We start from the raw sequence: 22,117 nt of genomic DNA on the forward strand, positions 1-22,117 counted from the left end.
TATGTATTATATATTATATATATTGTGTTGTTGGAAAAGTCAAATCATGTTGTATTTTTTTCCCTATGATTTTCTGTCTAAACATGTGTCATGACGTTTCTCATAACCCAACATTATTTTCTTATAATAGTATTTTAAAATTTTTACTACATTTTTGATATTTTCTCCAAGTCCTCACACATTTACTGCATCTCTTCATGCCTTAGAATATGACCTGGAGCCATGTGACGATCCTGGAGTCCCTGCCTTCAGTCGAAGGATTGGTTTTCACTTTGGAGTCGGAGATTCACTGACTTTTTCCTGCTTCCCTGGATATCGCTTAGAAGGTGCAACCAAGCTTACGTGCCTGGGTGGGGGCCGCCGCGTGTGGAGCGCACCTCTGCCAAGGTGTGTGGGTAGGTGGTCACACGCTTTCATTTCATTCATCCATGGGACAGGACAGGGGCCAGCCAGGAAGCAGAGTTGGGGGTGGGGAGAGAGGCTTGACAAGGAAGGAGAGGAGATGGGCAGATGGTGAGGGGAGAGGGTTCCTGTGTTTGAATATTCTCATCTATAAAGTAAGTCTCTTTCAGCTCTAAAATTTCATGACTGAAGAAGAGTGAAATCAGGGTGTTTCAAGAATATTTATGAAGGGAAAAGATGCACACACACACACACACACACACATACACACACACACACACACACACACACACACACACACAGTCTGGGAGAGAAATAAAAACTAGAAGCCAAGCTGTAATAACATAACCTCTGACAATTATATTGATTGAAAGCAGTGTGTCTCATCTGTTATAATGATGGTGGCAATTTAAAATAGCAGTTTTGTTTTTTCTTATCAGTTGAACTCTTTGATTGGATGATTGTTGCTTACTCCTGCAAAAGTGGGCATTATAGACATTTAAATGCTGAATAGCTTTTTCACTGTGTTTTCAAGGAATTTGAAAGGTAATTTCAAAGAGTAACAAGACTTTTTGTTTTGATATTTTGCAATGAATTGCTAGGCTCACATGCCAGGATTGTCGTGCTGATTCAGCAGGGAAGTACTTGTCGTCAGTCAGCAAACCTGTGGGCGATCGGCAGGGGAGAGTCACGGTGGCTCTACTAGTTTATGTGGCTTGCGTTGCCTGCTCAGTTCTGGACAGGCTGGTAGCCCCAGAGACAAAGTCTAGTTCCGGCTATTGCTCAGCATATAATGGGTTTCATAAACTGTTCTTCAGAATTACAGAAAACTGCCTATTGTCATTACAAAGGGAGAAGGGGGGATTAGTAACCATGATTTCTGTTAACATTGAGCCTTGTAAGTCTATGGAGGGTCCATAATGTGTTCCACACTAAATATGATCAGTTGACAAACTCAAGACAGGTGGGGATGTTCTGGAAATAAGATTTAAAAACTAAAGAGAGGCCAGCAGGTAGTTTGGTGGTTAAGGTGCTGGGCTCCCACATGGCTGACCATGGTTTAAGTCCTGGACCTGGTAGCTTGAAAATCCCATAAGGTGCATCTGTGTGTATACACAAGATTCCAGGAGGAGAATCAAAGAGAAGAGCTTGTGGCATGGCGCTCTCCTGTGGGGTTCATTTCTCACTTTCCCTCTCACTGTCTCTGTCTCTCTCTGGTGAGCATTTGTGCCCTATGTCCATAAATAAATAAATAATTTCATATAAAATACTACTGTATTTTAACCGTTTTTTTCCCCTATGGCACAGAATTTCAATAATTATTAGCATTAATTTGGGATATTATATTATTCAGAGGATAATATTTTTTCATAATTTAATGAACCAGAGAGTCACCATTTCATTATAGAAAAACTTAATTGACTAGGACCAGCAGGTGCTGTGGTGGTTAAAGCACTGGAGTCCACATGGTTTGCTGTGGTTCGAGTCCCAGACCTGGTAACTGGAAAATCCTGCCATGTGCATGAGTGTGTGTGCCCAAAATCCTAAGCGGAGAGTGGTGGAGAAGGGTTTGTGGTGTGGCCATCCCCAGGAGTGATTTCTCACTTTCCTTCTCACTGTTTCTCTCTGACAAGCACACATGCCCTATGGCAAAAACCTTAAAAAAATAAAAAAATTTACTTGAGAAAACATGAATATAACCATCTTGATCTTCGGCAAGACACATGTCTATACATTTCTACATTTTGACTTTCTCCTACAAAAGGAATTCTCACTTTTAAAAAATCTGGTATTAGCTTTAAGTTTTGATATTATTTTAAGGAAGAAAAAGATACCATATTTTTGTAGATACTCTGAGGAATTCCCAGATTTTCCCAAGTCTATTCTCCATGTTAACAACTCCTATCCAAACTAGTTTAAGACTTGGAAAAACCTTTCAACTCAGTGTAGCCAAAGCATCACCCTAGGTTAACATTAAGTGCTCTATTGATGATAGTATTTCTTTTGCTGTTACTCTATTTTATTTAGATTAATTATCTTTGTACTTTTTCCTTGTTTTTCAGTTTTTGTACAATGTTTCTAAGATATGAAATAAGGAACTAGTGCTGAAATATTAGTTAATAGTTATTGGAGTCTTAACTCCTGACCAGGCCATACTCTGAGCTCTCTCCCTGTATTAATCCATTTAATCCCATGACATCCCCATGAAGTAAACATTATTGTTATCAGTTTGATTTTATAGATGGGTCTGTTAAGATATAAATAAGTCAAGAATTGTGCCCAGTTTTACCAAAGGACACAGAGCTAGTAATAGTCCAACCCAGGGAATCTGTAACCCAGGCTATAACCATTATGCTGTACTGGGAAAGCACCCAGAGCTCCTTGGATTGGCTTGTTTGGATTTAGCCTTTTGCATTTTTATCTGCTGTTTGCTGATTTTTTTTCTTTTTTCGAATTTAATCCCATCTGGTGAGAAGATACCATTAAATAAGCAGGTTATTAATGGCGATACAATCTGCCCATTGGCCTGTGCAGCACATCTGGGCATTATCTTCCTTTCCCTTTTTCTCATTCTTCCCATCTAATTAGTGACCAGGTTGAAGGAGTCTGCCAGCTGCAAAGCTCAGACAGCTCCTCCCCATCTTCCCAGCCCAGCCTCTAGCAGACTCACCATTCCTCTCCTGATGATTGTTCAGGCTCCAGAGCAGACCTTGCAGATCCCAGGGCCACAGCACCCAGGATGATGTTTCCCTGGGAATGTCAACAATTCATTTCCCTTAAGAGAAGCTGTTAATTAGTTCCATGTCATACTTTTTTTTTTTGGAGAGGTTTTCGCGATAGGGCATGTGAGCTCACCAGACAGATAAAAAGCAAGAAATCACCCCCCAGGGGTGATGGCCATGCCACAATCCCTTCTCCTCCATTCTCCTCTTGGGATCTTGGGCACACACGCACATGCGCCCAGTGTGAGTTTAAGCCACTGGGTCCGGGACTCGAACCACAGTCGACTACATGAGAGTCCAGCGACATAGCCATTATGCTAACTGCTGGTCTCCTCCATGTGGTATTTCTAAAACTGTCTTTCAACACTGTCAGGCTACCCAAAGTGCTGGATTCATTGACCTGAACAGGCTCTCCAACTCTCACTCAGCAACCTTATGCTCAGATAAAAAGAGTTTTCTCAGGTCCAATAGCACAATGTCTTATTTATTTATTTATTTATTTTAAGAGCAATATTTGCTTTAAGGCACATTTGCTCACCCGAGAGACAGAGAGACAGAAAGCAAAAAATTACCCCCTAAAAGGATAGCCATGCCACAATCCCTTCTCCTCTATTCTCCTCTTGGGATTTGGGGCACACATGCACATGCACCCACTGTGAGTTTTAAGCCACCTGATCTGGGAATCAAACCACAGTCTACTACATGGGAGTTCAGTGATGTAAACGTTACTCCATCTGCTAGTCACCCCCTCCCCCCCCTTTTTTTTTTCACTTTATACCTGTCTGCAGCCTGCAGGCTGCTCTCTACTTTAGGAATGCTTACCCCATCTTTCCTGTGAGTCTAATTCTTCCTCCTTTTTGATCTCACCTCCTATATCCCAATCCCAGCAGCTCTCATGGAAGATCATTCTCCAGCTGGTGGGAAGAATTGAGAACAGTAGCATAGGAGATAGCATAGTGTTCCTGTGCCTTGGCCTCCTCATCTGTAAAATGGGCTTAGTACGGATATCTACTTCTTGGAATTGGTGCATTGATTTAAGGATATAACATTTATAAAATTATGTTCTATGTAAGTGACAAATAGACTAAAAGAAAAATAAATCGCGATAATCAATCGAGTAAATTATTACTATTTATTTGTCTTACAGTTACTTATTTACATCCTCAAGGATGTATCTCTTTTTTTCTCTGTTTTTTTAAAGAATTATTGGGGGGACCAGCAAATTGTGTGATGATTCTGTCGCTGGACTCCCACATAGTAGGCTGCGGTTCGAGTCCTGAACCCGGCAACTTAAAACATGCTGGGCATGTGTGTGTGTGTGTGTGTGTGTGTGTGTGTGTGTGTGTGTGCATGCCCAAGATCCTAAAATGAGAATGATGGAGAGGAGATTGCGGCATGGCTATTCCCCCCCACTGGGGGTAATTTCTCACTTTCTGTCTCTCTGTTTCTCCAGTAAGTTCACACGCTCCCATAGCAAAAATCTTTCTTAAAAAAAATTCTTTTTTGGTTGTCTGGAAAGTCATGACACATTTTTTCATAGAAAAATGCATTATGACTTTCTTTAAGTAGTTTTATATATTTTTTTTTGAGAGGTTTTTGCTATAGGGCGCTTGCGCTTACTAGAATGACAGAGAGAGACAGAGAGAGAGAAAGTGAGAAATCACCTCCGAGGGGGGACGGCCACACCACAATCCCTTCTCCATTCTCCTCTTGGGATCTTGTGCATGCACGCACACGGACCCGGTGTGCGTTTAAGCCACTGGGTCTGGGACTCGAACCATGGTCGGCTACATGGGAGTTCAGCGACATAGCCATGATGCTAACTGCTGGTCCCCTTACATAATCATATTTGTTAATTTTATTTATTTATTATTATTTTAATTTTCTATAGGGCATATGTGGTCAACAGAGAGAGAGAGAGACAAAAAAAGGAAAAGTGAGAATGCAAGCCACCATGTCTGGGACTCAAGCTGCAGTAAAACATGTGGGAGTTTAACACCTTAATCTCCATGCCATCTGCTGACCCTCGAGGCTATGTTTTTAGTCTTGGAATTCTATAATTTATTTTATAAGTTCAGCTTCACAATATCTACACCCTTTGTGTTTTCCTTTAGGGTCTTTCAGTTTCAATTTTTTTTTTTTAAAGGAATTTTTTCTTTCCCAAAAAGCCTTCTATTAGGATGCGTGCATGTTCCATGTTTCTTTAAGAACATCCCACAATAGTTCAAGGAAGCCACACATTCTCTGTATCTGGTCGAGTTTATGTTGCAACTGGATATCAGTAACTTTCTCCCATGATGCTCTGCCCCTGTCATGTCAATCAAGCCATATGAACATCTGCTTTGTCTCACACCCAAGCCTGTCTGCACCCGTAGCATTCCTTCTTCTGCCCACATTGCCTTTCAGTGGTACTAATCTGCTGGGTGCCAAGGTGAAAAGAACCACTGAGACCCTCAGGATATAATGACTAAAGATGTCTAGTCTTTAAAATAGATTTTGTTATTGGCTTTGACATAGAATCAGAAAACAATGACAGCAGAAATAACACACATCTATTGGACTAGTATAAACTCACAAATAACTTTACAATCCAGAAAATATGTCAAAGTCATGATTTAAATAGGACAGAAACTATAATTTTGTAATAATCTGCCTGAAAGTCTATAAAGAATATAAAACAAATATAACTGAAATAGTAATAATGCATAATTATTAAAACACTACACTAAATTTTTTAATTAGCATATCAAGTTTGTATACCCTACAAGCGATGTCATTTTCTTGGACAGAAGTTCATGTGAAAGACTGTTTTCTAGGCCAGTCCCACAGCGCAGCAGATAAATGCTTTGTGTAGAAAGCTAAATCCTGCATGCCTGACCCTAGTTTGAATGCTGACTCCAGTGACTTGAAAAACACATTGAAGATATGTTCATGCATGTCCAAAATCCTGGTGGAATGGAGAAATAGAAGAGAAAGGATTGTGGCATCCTCTCTCTCTCTTCAGGGAGTGTACAAACCTACTAGCAATAAAAAATAAATAAATAAATAAATAGATAAATAAATAAATAAATAAATAAATAACTGTCTCTGAGTCCTATACCTTTCTTTGAATAATGCAACCTTGCCCTTCCAACTTTTTTATAATTTTTATTTACATCTAATCATCATACATCTTTATAGTGGCCTTTCCACATTTAAATGTATTGGTCAAGTATAAGGATTTTGGGAAAGTCATGATGCATTTTTGCATATTAAAACAAAAAAGTACATCATGACTTTCCTGACGTACTAATATATTTAAGTCCAGTATATAGATATTTATTAAATAAATGAGTTAACATGGACTATTTACTTAAAAATATTAATTCTATCTCAGGTTATGTGAAATATTTGCTCTGCTACAGTAGGAGATTTCATTTTAGAGTGCTATTACAAAGTGAGATGTTGAGTTAGAAGGCTGGTTAATTGCTTCTACCTTATCTTTCTACAAATTCAAGCAACACTATCTGTCTACACAGGGTTATCAGTTACAGCTGGACAGTTAATTTTTGCACAGTTATTATTTTTACAGAGTGGACTTTCACTTAATTATCACCATTTATTTTATATCTACTCAAAAAATAATCCCAGTATCCAAACATTAATAAAAAGATATATAAAGTTACTTCCTTTGCTTTGATATTTTCCCTCTTTAATGAACATGCTAAATTCTTTCTACCTCTACTTTTTTGGTGTTGTGAAACATTATTATATGTTTAATGTCCTAAATGCTAATGTAATAAGAAATATAATCTGCAATTAACTGGTGACCTATTTTGAAAAAAAGCTCTTAAAAACACACTTTTTTTCTAAAACTCATTATTTCAGTTTCATTACTGTTAATTATGAACAATATTCTGAATTATTCATTATAGCGTATCTAGCATTATGTAAGCTATAAAAAGAGTTACTGTTCTCTTTGTGAGCCTTTATAGTATATAGCAAATCAATAATTAATTTATTCTAGTTGTGTGACTTTGGGAAAGGCTTTGTTTCTTAAACTTCTCTATGACTCAGTTTTCTCATCTGTAGATATGTTTTATTCACTTTTCACACAATACTACTATGAGGATTAATGAATCAACATATGCAAAGACTTAGAAAAATGTGTGATGTAAAATAGTATCGTAGCTTACATAGCAGCCTTATCATGATGAATTAAGTCGACCCTTAAAATGTGGTACCCCTGGTCTGCATTTTTTTTTCTTTCATTTATTTATTTTTATATTTTTCCACAATCGTTTACTTTACATATCAAAAATTTTTAGGTCATACTCCATAGTTCTTGACAGTTTATAAACAACTTTCAAATTTTCAAAATATTGAATTTTAAAGATAATGTTCAAAATATTTCTTATAATTTTGTATAATTTTATGACTATAACAACAGAAGCAGTATGGTTTCAAAGCTGGATTTTTGGTGCGGTCTGTAATGCATTAGTCAGGAGAAACCAGATCCAGTGGCTACAGCTTAAGTCCTCAGCCTGGTCAGCCTGAAAAAGACTGAGAATTCATATGAGCACTAAAGGTTCAAAGGTCTGGAAGACAGAAGGAAGGAGACTGGGCATGACCAGACCTTGTGGAGGATGCCTATCTCTTCTCTCTCTCTCTTACTTTCATATGCATGAATGAAGAAAAAAATAAAAACAGAAAGAAAAACAACTACAAAAACAACATGATACTCCAAATTGAGCTAGGGGAAAAAACCTCTATATGGCAATTTTGTCACGGAGGAGGAAACAAAAAATGTATATGGTGTGGTGAAGACCAACGACAAGTAATCCAACTATAACTAGACGAACGCAGCAGCTGCCTATTGCAACATGCAGGACCTTCCAAATGGTGTATAGAGCTGTCTAAGCTCCCCTGCTTTGAGAAAGAGAAAGCACTTCTGTTGAGATCTTGGTAGGCTCATGGATCACACTGGTTGGAGTTGATTCTCTTTGGCTGGCTTTCCTCTTGGAATTCCTCCCTGAAGACACACCAGGGCTTCTCATAGACAGTTTTCATACTTACCATGGAGATAAAGCTCTCATCAGATGTATAGACTTGGGTTAGCAGGTAACTTGATGGTTAAGGATCTGGATCCCATATGACTGATTCTCCAATCTAGTCCCAGATCCAGTGGCTGGAAAACGTGACAAGTGGTGTTACACACATCCCAAATCCCAAAAGGTGAATGGAGGAAAAGAGATTAAGATTTGGTCATCACCTCCATGGGGTGATTTCTCTCTTTCTTCTACTCTCTGTCTTTCGCTGTGAGTGCAAATGCCTGAGGCAAAAATCTTAAAAAAAAAAAAAAACTGTTTAAATATACAGACTTACCATCGTAGTTGTTTAATTATTTCTTATTTCATCTCTCTGTTCATCCTCTTGACTTCATTCAGTAAATAAAGAAGACAAAACACGTCACCTGATGACTAGATGGTGACCAGAGAACAAGACCCTCATTGTCACATTCACTTCCTGCCCACCTCTAAGGATGCTTGACCTCAGACAGCTTGTCCTTCACAATAGACATCTAATATACACCCTACATAGTATACTTGATAAATTCAAATGTATGGTGTAACAACATACAACTTCTGTGGTTGTAGCCATAAAAAAGATTCCTTTGAAAGTTTTTATCAGACATGGGACCAGCAGAGGGTGCAATGATTATGTTTCTGGACTCTCATGAAGTTGAACTCAGTTTGAATCCTGGACCTGGTGGTCTAAACTCATGCTGGGCAAATGTGTATCCATGCCCAAAATCCTGAGAGGAGAATAGAGAAGGGATTGCTATGTGTCCACTCAACACTCTGGTGGTGGTGGTGGGGGGTGGGTTCTCACTTTCTTTTTCCCTCAGATTGAAAATAATTTATTTACCACTATGTCAGTATTAATTTTACCTTTATTGCATGAATTTTTTTCAAACATAAAAGTAATAGATTAATGGACCTTAAATTTTGAATTGGTTCCTTTATTAGTCATTGTGAAATTCTATGTTAAATGATTACTAATATATATGACTAGGTTTCATTTACTGGTTGTTAAAATTTGATTATTTTCTTCTTTTATTCACTTGAAGTACAATATTTGATTTTTTGAATCCTCACTATTCACTCCATAGAGCAGACAAAGGGGAATACACTGTTTTACGCTTTTGCTTTTATTTTCATTTACATTGTTTTTATTGTAAAAACACACTGTTTCTTCAGGAAGAAAAAAAGGCAAAAACATACTCAACAAGGATATTTAATATCCGTGAATTATTACCTTTTCTCAGGGAACTTGTATTTAGCTAAATTGTTTGTTGAACTTAAGTCATTTATGTTCAATCTCAGTCAGTCTGAGAATCATCAGATTGCTAATAGTTGAAGGAGTACCATGCAACTTGAAAACCACCAGAACATGGTCCTGAATGTGGACACCTCAATATTAAGCATAAAGGCATCACTTGTCTTTCTTCCCATGAAAATTGTTTTCTGTTTTTAAAATAACTTTTAGGAGCCAGTAGGTTGTATGGAGTTTAAGACGCTGGATCTTACATGACTGACTGCACAGTTGGAATCCTGGACCCAGCAACTTGAAAAACATCCTGGGCACATGCACATGTGTGCCCCAATTCCCAAGAGACGGGTGGGAGGAGAAGGGCTGCGGTGTGGCCAGACCTCCTGGGTGGAGTGCTTTCTTACTTTCCCTCACTCTCTTTCTGTTTCTCTCCAGCGAGCACACATGCCCTATGACAAACTAAATAATAACAATAATGATAATTTTTAAATGATGATAATACAAATATGTATAAATACAATAATGATAGATACTGCCATACTTAAAAAGTATTATTATACTATCCCAGTGTCATTGTGTTGGGTCTCCAATTCCTTGTGATTTTCTTCCAACACTTTCTCCCCTGTCCCCATCCCATCCCTGACTTTACATCTTTATTTAAGGAGTGATAAGGGAGAGGGGACTCAAAATCTTGGGTATTTTTCTCCCTGATTTTCTCTTCATACCCTTTAAGGACATTATGAGATTCAATGGCACAAATTATGAGCTGATCATGAATCTGTAGAAATTTTCTTCTGGCAAGTATGTCTAGGAATCATGGCCAGGTACATAGCTGTTTTCATTAACTGGCAATGAACAAAGGAGACTGTCAGAGAAAACCAGCATTATGGCAATGGGCATGCAGAAAATATTTACAAAAGTTTTAACTATCCTAAACAACCCACTCGAAATTAAACACAGTGCATGCTCTCCTTGTCTGGTTATTTATAAGGCATTTTACCAATATTCAATTTGCAACATGACCATTCTTCAAACTAATACTCATTTTGTTCATTTTTTTTTTAAAGTCATTGTACTTGGCATATAGTGTGACCAATAAGCTAGGGGATGCGGAATCTTGTGAGTTCTCCTGTTTCTCTCTCTTTCTCTCATACACACATCAGTGTAAATGTAAACACACACACAAACACACACACACACATACAGAGAAAGATTTATTTTTCATAATTCTTTGGGATTCACAGAAATTCAGAGCTGAAGTTCTTAACCTGAATGGTTTACTTTCATAGATGAGAAAACAGGAACCGAGAGGTTAAGTGACTTTCTCCAGGTTGACAAAACATAGAGAGCTATATTTATTTCCACAGTTACCTTGATTAGAGGTATTTATATGCAAAACTGGATCCAGAAGTCAATTGTCCTCTTCTTTCATCAGAAATGGGAGATTTACTGTCATTGAATGCTCTCTCATCTCAAAATTTAATGCAAATGATTTAGTGCTGTGACCTATTAGAAGATAATACAGTAGTTTTATCTATCGTCCGATTCCCCTGTCAGTGCATCCTGCTTGATGCCACAAAGTAACAATGCAAGAATTCTATCATTACAAAAGTAGAATGATAGATCCAAAACGGAGGAACTGACTGGGGCATTTCATGAGGCAGAAATGAGGTGTGAAGAGGTGACGATACCATCCAGTGATACAGCTAAGTGAACCTAGGTGCTAGAGCACATCCGTTTTATTCCAGAAACTCTCTGTATGGATAGCATGGTGCATCCATAGAGTAAGAAGGAAAGAAAATCTTACAAATGGACTACACAGGGAATGTTTTCAGTTCAGTTGGCAAAATAGTCCAAAAAAAGAAAAAAGTCAGAAATCTATTTTAAAAAGATGTATTAATTAAGACATACATTGATAGAAGAGAGGACTTTCATAATTTTGAAGTTTTAAATGGATTAAAATCAGAAATTCCACTTGTGAATCTTTCTTTTTTTTAATGTCCTATTTATTTTAGCTGAATGTGGAGCAAGTGTCAAAGGAAATGAAGGAACATTACTGTCTCCAAATTTCCCATCAAATTATGATAATAACCATGAGTGTATCTATAAAATAGAAACAGAAGCTGGCAAGGGGATCCATCTCAGAGCACGAAGTTTTCAGCTATTTGAAGGAGACATTCTAAAGGTAAGAAGAATCTTCGTTAACATTATGGCACTGTCTTTTCCTCTAAGGCATCTAACTATTTATCTATCTGTATATTCATACACCTTTATATGTATTTGTGTCTATTTATGCAACTGGTTTGAGAAGATGTTCAGTTGTGTCACTTAGAAGAGTGTATATAGCCTTTGACATAGCTGTTTTTATAGTCCTTGACATAACATGTATTAATGGTGTATCTTGGGCAAATTATTCACAATATTAATATTTAGTTTTTGTACAGATAAGAAGATTCAATGATACTTTCCTTTTCGGGCTGTTCTGAGGATTAATTATTACCTGTGACTGTTTTTGGAATTTTATCTTGCACATAATAATAATTCCTAAAATTTGTAGTGCCATTTAGGTTGATTCTCTGTCTTAGCAATTGTGAGTAATGCTGCAATGAGCGTGGAAGTGCAAGTGTTTTTCAGACTGGGCGTTTTCCTATCCTTTCAGTAGTTACCCAGAAGTGGCATTACAGGATCTTATTGCAATTCTGTTTGTAGGTTTCTTAGAAATATCCATATTGTTCTCCACAGTGGCTGCACTAATTTACTTTCCCACCAACAATATAGAGAGGGCAATGGTAGACGCTAAAGACAGTAGATGAGTGGATGGGTAACAGGCAATGGGAGGGAAAGGATCAGGAAAACATTTTAAAAAGAGAAGCATTTAATAGACACAAAAATGAAAATGTATCAGCTGATGATAATGCATCTCATAATATCTTTGACTTGACTAATATGCACTGTATTCATGCTGAGGGAAAACACTTTGTATGCTGTAAAGATGTACGGTGGTTAAATGTAAACTTTTAAAAATAATAAATATATTTATTAATGTTTAAAAAAGGGGGAACCAAAAACCAAACAAACAAAAAACTTGCAGGGCCTCCAAACTCCAACTTTGCTATAGCTAATCTCAGTTTGTAAAGACTCATTGAAAGCTGGAAGGATTTTAATGTGAACATGGAAGCAAGTCCAACCATTCTCATTAGAACACCAAACAGGGCTCATGTGGAAAAGTGAGGCCAGGATAAACCGAATCTCACCAGGATTACAGGGCCACCCAGGTGTTCTGTTGATGTGTAAAACCCAGCTCTAACTGGCAATGCCCCTTAATTCCTAAGGCTTCCCATATAATTCCTGCATCTCCTGTAACTATTTCAGGGAAGTTGGGGCCTTCCTGAGCCTAGTGACAAGGAAATGGGTACTGGCACACCTAGCTTCAATGAGGCCTTAGAGAAGAAAGGATTTGAACAACAAAGGCTAATTCTTTCAGTCCTCTAGACCCTAGCCACTCACCCAGAGAGAAAGTAAGCAATTTGGTCGGTCATACATTTGATTTGTTGCAAGAGACGGCCATATTGCTCTTCTGCTTCATTTTCTCATTCGTATGGTTTTTCAGTTACACTTACATCTACTTGGTTAGATGTAATGATTCATCTCAGATTCAGTAGCTTCAACTCAGTTTCAGCTGCAAGTGTTAAGAAAATATGCAAAAAGGCAACAAAAAGGGAAAAGTTGATAACTCCCTGTTTGTCATTTGTTTACACAATGGCTAAAACGGATCCACAGAGGGCTCCACTTGACCCCATTAGAAGTTATCTGCAGAGGTTGAGACGCTTATAGAGCAAAGTGTCTTATTTTCTCCTAAGTTCCTATTTGACTATTTTTCTCTTTGAAAAGAATATTTATTTAATTATTTTTACATTCAGTCACTGTGTATCATTACAGCATGCCAAATGAATTTTCCCATCACGAATACACTGTATATTGGTTCAGTCAAAGCCACCACCATACACGTTAAAATCAATAGGTTTCTTTCCACCTTTGTTCACTTCAATGTTTTACTTCTCTCTTTTCCCCCTTGATTCTCTCCCTCTCACAGTCCCCCATTCCCCACTGTCTCTTGCTCTGAATGCTTTGATACCTTCCAGTCTTTCAGTTTCTTCCATAGAGTGCTGATATTTGGTATATCATCATAATTTATGGGAGTGGTTTTATTCTAGCTGTCCTTTTATTTTAATAGTCTTTCAAAAGATCATGCCAGCAGGAGGACTGAGTACATTTGGTATACCATCATAATTTAGTAGGGAGTGGTTTTATTCTAGCTGTCCTTTTATTTTAATAGTCTTTCAAAAGATCATGCCAGCAGGAGGACTGAGTATATATATAATTAATAAGGAAATTTTAGGCAGGAAATTAGGACATTCTTACTAATCTAAAATTTTTGAAAACTAAGTTATGTTGTAAGTATGCATTTTCTGAGTTCTTTGATAACCTCAAATTTATGAGTCAGTAAACCTTTAAGACATACTTGTAAGTGCTTATTAATTATACTTCAGTGCAGGTGAGTGATTAGCGATACTGTATAAAATATACACTGATAAATATTATTGGAATAGAAGGAAGAAAACTATGTTTATTTGTGATTGCATGCCGTTTAAACTTGTTGATTATAACAGAAAATGTTTAAAAAAATCTTGCTTATCATATTTAATTGCAGAGAAACTGTCAATCACGGAAAATGCCTAAATGTTTTGCAGGCATCTATTTTCTCGAATATGCTAATATATATCTCTCTGTTTAAAATTATCTGAGTGAAATTATCTTGGTTTTTGAACATAAATCGTAGTCAGGCTGCACCTTTACATAGAACATGACAGTAATAAAGATTAAAATTTTATATACACACTCCTGGACTCATGAGCATGATTTTCTTTTGCCTCGTAAGAGAAATATAGGATATAGCTCTTGAGAAAAGGTTGTGAAAGAAATATGTAATGGAGAGTAGTTCACTTTGTAAACAGAACCCAGGATATAGCTCCTTTAAAATGATTTCCCCAGAACTGTCAGCATTGTCACTGTAAGATTCTATGTGGTGTTTTCTAACCTATGATCGTCTGCTAACTCAGCTACATCCCTGAGAGCATATGGCATTGATTAAGTGCCAAGTACTGAGGAGGGTTTGTAGTGCAAATACTTACAGCCCTTCTATTAAACAGATAACTCCAGAAACCTTCTAGTAATATCCAAAAGGAGCCCTTTAAGTCCAGCTACTTTAGATGAGGAGATATAACTGGGAAACACTGTGTAGAACTGACATAGCCTGTTGATAATTCAGTTAGAATACAAAATCAAGTCTTCTTATTTCCACTCTTAGCTGGGTTTTCATCTGTGATCAATGCAAAAGTGGAACGCCAATTTCTGACGTTCGAGAACTAACAAAATAGGGTTCCATATTAGTTAGTTAGGTGCTCACTCTGGGAGTCCTGTTGTCACTCATGGTGCCGCACTTGCTAGCGATGTGGGCAAAGAAGGCAGAATTTTGGAGAATGGTGAGTCAGCATTTGAGCTCCTCCTTTTTGGTGGTTAAAACTCTGAGACCACTGAGGGTGAGATGCTGCTCATGTGATTTGTTAGAGCTTGGTGGAGTGCTCTGTCTAACCCGGTGAGGAAGCCAAGCTCTAAAGGAGCTGACTATTTGACCACGTTTTAGTACCGAGGAGCAGGTTCAAACATGTGTTTAGTTGTTTCATGTACTCTCAACCACATATATTTTTATGAACTATAAAAAATTACATGGTATATGGAGTGGCCTGTGATCTTTCTGGGGATACATAGACATTTTCTCATTAAACCAGGTCTCTCTGGACTTAAAAGTCCCTACAGTCTATATTTCAGAACCCTCATTATGTCTAATAGAACCAGGTTTTAAACTAAACAATGTTTTTAAACAATAGCCTGTGGCTAGCTTTTTGTGAGAAAATTAGAGGATATTTTATACTACCATATTAGCATGAGCTTATGTCCTTATAATGAGATAAAATAATTAACCCCACAATTATTTTAATGTATTTTCTTTTTTAAATAAGTGCGTGTATGTATTTGTAAGTCTGTTGAGTAATGCATATGCTTTATATATTTAATAGAAAAACAGACAACAGAATGAAAGTACAAATTAGTCTCTGAGTGGGAAAGTGAGTGGGTTAAATAAACAGATTTTAGAAGATGATACCAAGGACTCTAATTATTTAGTTTAGGTACATTTTTAATCAAGAAAAACTGGATATTCTTCAGTATACTGTAATCAGATTTCCTTTTCATTTTAAAAAAGTCCTTACACACCAGGTGATTTTCTTGTAGTGAGGGAGGCAAATGGATTAACCATGACCCGTAAGCATGCTACATTTATTGGAATGTAAGGGGATGCCTGTACCTGAACTCTGAATGCTGGAGAATGTCACTACTGCTCATATTAGATGAGCTACATGGCATTAGCAGAAAGTGCACTATGTGGTATCCCACAGCACACAGCCTCTGAAACAGTTTGACCCAACCTCATTCATGATATGAGATTGGTACCCATCCACCCCCATGTGGTATAGCACCTTGAAAATTGGAAATTCTTTGAAATGTCCCTCTTCCTTATCTGTAATATCTGGCTCAAACCAAGTCCCATCTTTTTTGCCTTCCATATACTGATTATATCCACTCAAGTTTTACAACCACCTGGGAAGAACACATCTAATACAAAGGGTTTTGCACCAAGATGACACATTTACCTGTTATTATGGTGGGATGGGATTCTTTTATTACAACAAATTAAATACTAAAGTCATCTCACGTTCAGAGACTACAAAAGAAAACAAGATTTTAGCATATTGTATTGTCTTTTCATGCCTTCAGATAGAAGGGTCAAAAGGGAATGGGATGTCCCATTATTTGTTAATAGTTAGTAGTTCAGAGAAGACATCATGGCTGAAATATTATGAATACTTTCCACTTAAAATTGGACTATGAGGAAGGGAATTTAAGGGTAAATCATGGAACCTGGAAATGCAAAGAAATATTTGTTAAATTTTAAATAAAGACAGAAAGCGTTCTCAAACTAATTAATGTAAAATAATCTGATCCCAAATGGTAAATAGAATATTCTGTCTCTAGTGTTAAAGGGTAGATAAAAGAAAAAGGGTTATTTAGCACTATATTACCTATTCAGCTTTCTATGAACTATATAACTTTTTCAAGTAATCCATAAAATTAGTTCTTTGAATAGAATTAAGGGATGGAGACCTGATGCTGTGTATTTTCAATAGGTATATGATGGAAAAGACAGTTCATCACGTCCATTGGGAGCCTTCACAAAAAATGAGCTCTTGGGGCTGATCCTAAACAGCACTTCCAATCACCTGTGGCTAGAATTCAACACCAATGGATCTGACACAGATCAGGGTTTTCAACTCACCTACACAAGTAAGTAGAATATGACTTAATCATAGTCTTTCATGTTTTCATTTTGTCAGGACACATCTGTTATTTAGGTTATGTGGTAAGTTTTACATATTGATTTTTTTTTTCTGGTGGTCTGTGGTATTTGGAATTGCAATTTAATTCTATATGCTATTAACCAAATAGTAACTTCAGGCACATTTTTAGAAGCAGTAGTTTGAGATTTATTTATTTAGATGTATTTATATTTTAATAATAAATAGCTGAAAATGAAGAGTAGACATGACACTGAAGAGCTGTGAAGCTTAAAAATACTGATTTTGGCTTAGAATACAATGACGAAATTCACACATGCATATGTGAAAGTTTTAGAATGAGACTTTGATTTAATTAGTATTAACAATTTTTTTAAAATTATTTAATTTTATTTATTCACTCACTTATTTTAATTTGGCCAGAGTGAGAGAGAGAGAGAAAGAGAGAGAGAGAGAGAGAGAGAGAGAGAGAAAATGAGAAAGCAAACCACCAATCTGGGACTTGAACTGTGGTCATCCATGTGGGAGTATCCAGCACCTGCTGCCTAAGCAGTAACAATTTTTGAATGGCTGATATATATGCATATAATAATTTATATATACACACACACATGTACATATACATATATGTGTGTGTGTATATATATATATATAAAATAACACATACATATAAATGCACACTATATGAGAAAACTGATATCAATAATCTGAGTATTCACCCAAGATAACAGTTTTATGAATTGGTGGACCCAGTATTTAATCTGTATTTAATCACAGTTTTAATCCATATTGTATAGTGTCCTATGATTGTAATATATATGATAGGAAATGCGTTTTCATATAAGTGAAGAAGACAAAAGAGAAGGAAACTAAAGGAGAGACTGTACTTTCAGAATGAAGGGTCTTATAATATGATAACTGATTTTCAGCATCTTCAGTTCTTAACAAAGTAAAACCAAAATCTAAATGCTGTTTGGTGTGGATAACTAATTAAAATGAAATAATCAATTAACTAAAATGCTTAAAATCTATAATCACATGCAAATCATCACTATTCTGAGGATTATGAAATGTATGACACAAGGTCATTTTGCTGTTTCCCTTATTTGACTGGGTAACTATGAGAAAGCTTCAATCTGTTCATCTGTTTATGGGCACTTCCCACTTACATGGGTAGTTTTTTATTCCATAGTAAACACAAATGTTCTAAATATAGAAGAGAGAAATATTGGCAATAACTACTATGTAGTTCTGAGAATAATTATGTAGTTAATAGGTTATCTTTTCTGTCTGTCTCACCTCCCTGACTCTTCCTACAAAAACACAGACACTCTTTGGTCTGAGTCTTGATGGCAACATTGTCTTAGAATTCACTGCTAGATGGGTAGGGATATTTGGAATATAGAATCGATGATATTGGTGGTCCTCTAATCAAGATGGTGTTAATTTGACAATAAATCTTTAGACTTAAATACTGAGTAATTAAGTTTAAGAAATCCCAGGCCCCCACAATGTGATCAAACACCTGAATCAAATATTTATCCCTCAAAGATGTTTCAGAAATGATGAATAATTATAAAATATTTTGAGCAAATTATAAAGCTTAAGACTGTGTAAAGACACACTCAAAAGACTTTTCAAAAGACTATTTTCAAAAGACGTTGGTAATTGCCTCTTGCTCATTAATTGCATTACTTAAGGAAACATTAGTATTTCGATGTTTCAGTTTCATAATTAATGTACATACATGAGCAGATTAGAAGATATCAGCAGAGCGTAAATAAGCATCCTAAAGTTCTTAGACATGGGTACAAGCAATATTTGTATATCTTTTATCTTTTAATATTTACAGCATCCTCTTCTATGCCCTCTAACTTTACCATCTTCACAATTCTAGGTCTTGATACATAGCTCCATTTACTCTTTGTAAATTACAAACTGATTTTTCAAATCCTTAAGTGATCTGCTGAAGTTTCACAGGGTGAATAGGTACAGTTGGACCTAAACCCAAGTTTTCTAAGTGATAACCAGAGCTGTTGATTGACTTATTTTCAAACATTTTAGATGATCCCACTTTGACAAGTACCACATATACTGACTGATATTGATATGCACAAAGGCAGTGGCAAGGAAGATAACTCAGACCAAATGAGAGTAAAAATGTTCTTTCATAGGCACCTATTAAGGAATTAATATCTTTTGAGTAGTAGATGAGACTAAAATAAAACTTAAAATGTTTTCCTCCATTACAAAACACTGCTTTTTATTTCAGATTTGTCTATTTTATTATCAAATAATATTCTTCTGGTATATGACTAGGTCAAATGGAATAGTAACCCATAAACACTTTGAGATAAGATGATGGGTATCGGGTTTTTTTAACCCTCTTTTGTACCTTACACAGATGTACAACTATGTTACGAAAGGCCCAGGTAGAATCATTGTTATTCAAGCTGTGTTGCACAAGCAGTAAGAGTCCTCAGAGCTGTCTCAGGCAATAAGCAAAAGTTTCACCTTTTTCAGCATAAACATTTTTGTTTTGCCTTTTTACAGTGATTGTAAGCTTCTTTAAATATCATAAAAATCATTTTGATAATGGGTTACTATGATTTCTAAATATGTGGATAAATATTATTTTACAGAATAAAAATTCTAGACATTTTAATCTTATATTAAATGTAGGGTCTTTTTAATGTATATGGCACTTTTAGGGTTTCATAAGCAGGTCTCCAAAATAGTCACTCTTATGAAAATACTTACCCCAGAACTTGTGAAGAAACTTGGAGATGAAACAGACTTTCTGCATTGTATACTCTTAGTTATTTAAGTAGTTAGAAACTGAGACCGTACTATAGCAAAAACAAAAACAAAACAAAACAAAACAAAAAACTTTTGCAGCATGAGGTTAAAGAGAGCTATAGGTTAGACAGGCATCTCTGGGCTATCGTGGGGATCCTTTTCCAGTTGATCAATGAATGAACGTGCATTACATGGGTACTAAATATTTAGGACTCCTCTGAAACAGTGAAACCAAAAGCTACGGTTTATATCATAAATAAATGACGTAAAAGAGTGACATTTACTACTTGTAAAACAGTCAATAGAGATGTGACTTTTTTTTTTGGTAGGAGAGGTTTTTGTTATAGGGCACGTGTGCTTGCCAGAAAGATAGAGAGAGACAGAAAGCAAGAAATCATCCCCCATGGGGGGATGGCCATACCACAATCCTTTCTCCCCCGTTCTCCTCTCGAGATCTTGGGCATGCACGCACACGTGCCCAGCATGAGTTTAAGTCACCGGGTCTGGAACTCAAACCATGGTTGACTACATGGGAGTCCAGCAACATAGCCATTATACCAACTGCTGGCCCCAGATATGACTATGATTTCTAAATAGAAATAAAATAGTGGGTAATTGTATTCTCAGTTATGGGATGGATCTGTAGGACTGAAGGAATCAGTTCATGGTCCTGATCCACTGACCGGTACGTTAATGTAGTTGATCTTTTATTGAGTTTAACCCTTCATATACTATTATGTTTGACATACAGTATATTTTATCTCTATTTGTTTGTCTCTTTCCTCAAATAACTGTAGCTCCTTGATGATAATGTGTCTATTGTACATATACACAGCCCCCCGCCACACACACATAGCCACACACACACACAAACACACAAGTATATTTGTTTAATGATGATGAATAAAACTTTCCAGAGAAATTGGAGATGATTCAAGCTGGAATAATTATGGAAGACTCAAGAATTGTCCTCCCTTTCTCCTTGTCTTTTTCCTCATTCCTCAAGGTTAAGTGCTGAATTATTTACTCTTTCTTCTACAACATCCTAAAACCTCCTACATTTGGTTTCTGTCTCTTCTGTTTTCACCGATAAAAATATGACTTCTCAGGAAGGGGGCTCTTAACTTGATCAATTTTGTATCACCTACTGGCAACTTAATCATTGAAAATTAAGTGAATTGGCCTCAAATTTGCAAGGAAGGGGACAAATAGACCAAAATCCAATAGGAGAGAGGACAGATGTGGAGAGTTGAATATGATCTTTGACCAAAGAGATAATGAACATAAAAGACTCACTAGAATGAAAGACACAAATCAAAGAGAAACAGAGAAAGAGTATTAGTTATATAGGCTCCTGATTATGGAAGTCTTGAAAAGCTGGGTATTGATCAAAATTAAGACAAAGCCACGGATAATGTTTGAACAGTGAAATTGCACGATTATCTGGGATTTAAAGCATAACAAGCCATCTGTGGCATAATGCCATGGTTTAGAGGACACTTAGGACTCCAAATGACCCTTTCGGTGCCGTTACCCATCCACAAGTAACTTGAAGATAAAGCCACAACAGTACTTGCTGAATTGATACTAGCACATGTGGATCTAAGAAGGAATATTTACTCATCATTACTCACAAATTGAGTATAAGATGCTTTATATCTGAAAATAAATGTCTTATCATGCCAGATAGAGACACAGAAGCATCTTAGTAAAGGAAGATTTGCAGGGGTCACCCAAGATGTGTCAGGACAAAGAAGAAAATTGATGCTGGGGAGCAGCAGATGGCATAATGGTTACGTTGCTGGACTCCCACGTTGTCGACTATAGTTCGAGTCCTGAACCCGATGGCTTAAAACTAGTTCGAGTCCTGAGCCCGATGGCTTAAAACTCACTCCAGGAGCATGTGTGTGTGTGTGCCCAAAATCCCAAGAGGAGACTGGAGGAGAAGGGATTGCCACATGGTCATCCCCAACAGGGGGTGATTTCTCGCTTTCTGTCTCTGTCTCTCTCTGTTTCTCTGGTGAGCGCACAGGCTATATAGCAAAATTTTCCCTCAAAAAAAAAAAAAAAGAAAAGAAAAGAAAAGTTGGATTGCATTGGAAAACCTAGTGCTATCATGGAAGTACATTAATTGGCTTTATTTAATTCACATCCTTTGTTCGGATTCCACAGGTCGTTCTGCTTACCAGGTAGTATTCTCATTATGATTTGGATGTCAGTGAGGCTTTCTCAGTAGAAAGAGGATGATTTATTGATGTTGACATAGAAATCCTTTTTTTTTAAAGTTTGTTCTATTTTATTTTAATTTCTTCTAAATTTTTTCTTTTTTCTTTTGTCTTTAAATTTATTTACATAGCAAAGAAAAAAAAATCTCTCAAAAATTTATCTATTTACATTCATTCACTATAC

The 22,117-nt window shown here is 36.5% G+C and overlaps 1 protein-coding gene across 1 annotated transcript in view; it reads left to right on the forward strand.

The window, feature by feature from the left end:
* The window catches only part of CSMD1 (CUB and Sushi multiple domains 1), a gene marked incomplete at its 5' end in the record, with an annotated part of 442,872 nt that overhangs the window by 20,904 nt on the left and 399,851 nt on the right, over positions 1–22,117 (forward strand). The window contains 3 exons of the mRNA XM_006163216.1: positions 207–395; positions 11,453–11,622; positions 16,742–16,898. Of these exons, the coding sequence (XP_006163278.1) occupies positions 207–395; positions 11,453–11,622; positions 16,742–16,898 (516 nt within the window). The remainder of the gene's footprint in view (positions 1–206; positions 396–11,452; positions 11,623–16,741; positions 16,899–22,117) is intronic.

Source organism: Tupaia chinensis, unplaced genomic scaffold, assembly GCF_000334495.1.
Source record: "Tupaia chinensis unplaced genomic scaffold, TupChi_1.0 Scaffold141517_1, whole genome shotgun sequence".
Classification (NCBI taxonomy): domain Eukaryota; kingdom Metazoa; phylum Chordata; class Mammalia; order Scandentia; family Tupaiidae; genus Tupaia; species Tupaia belangeri.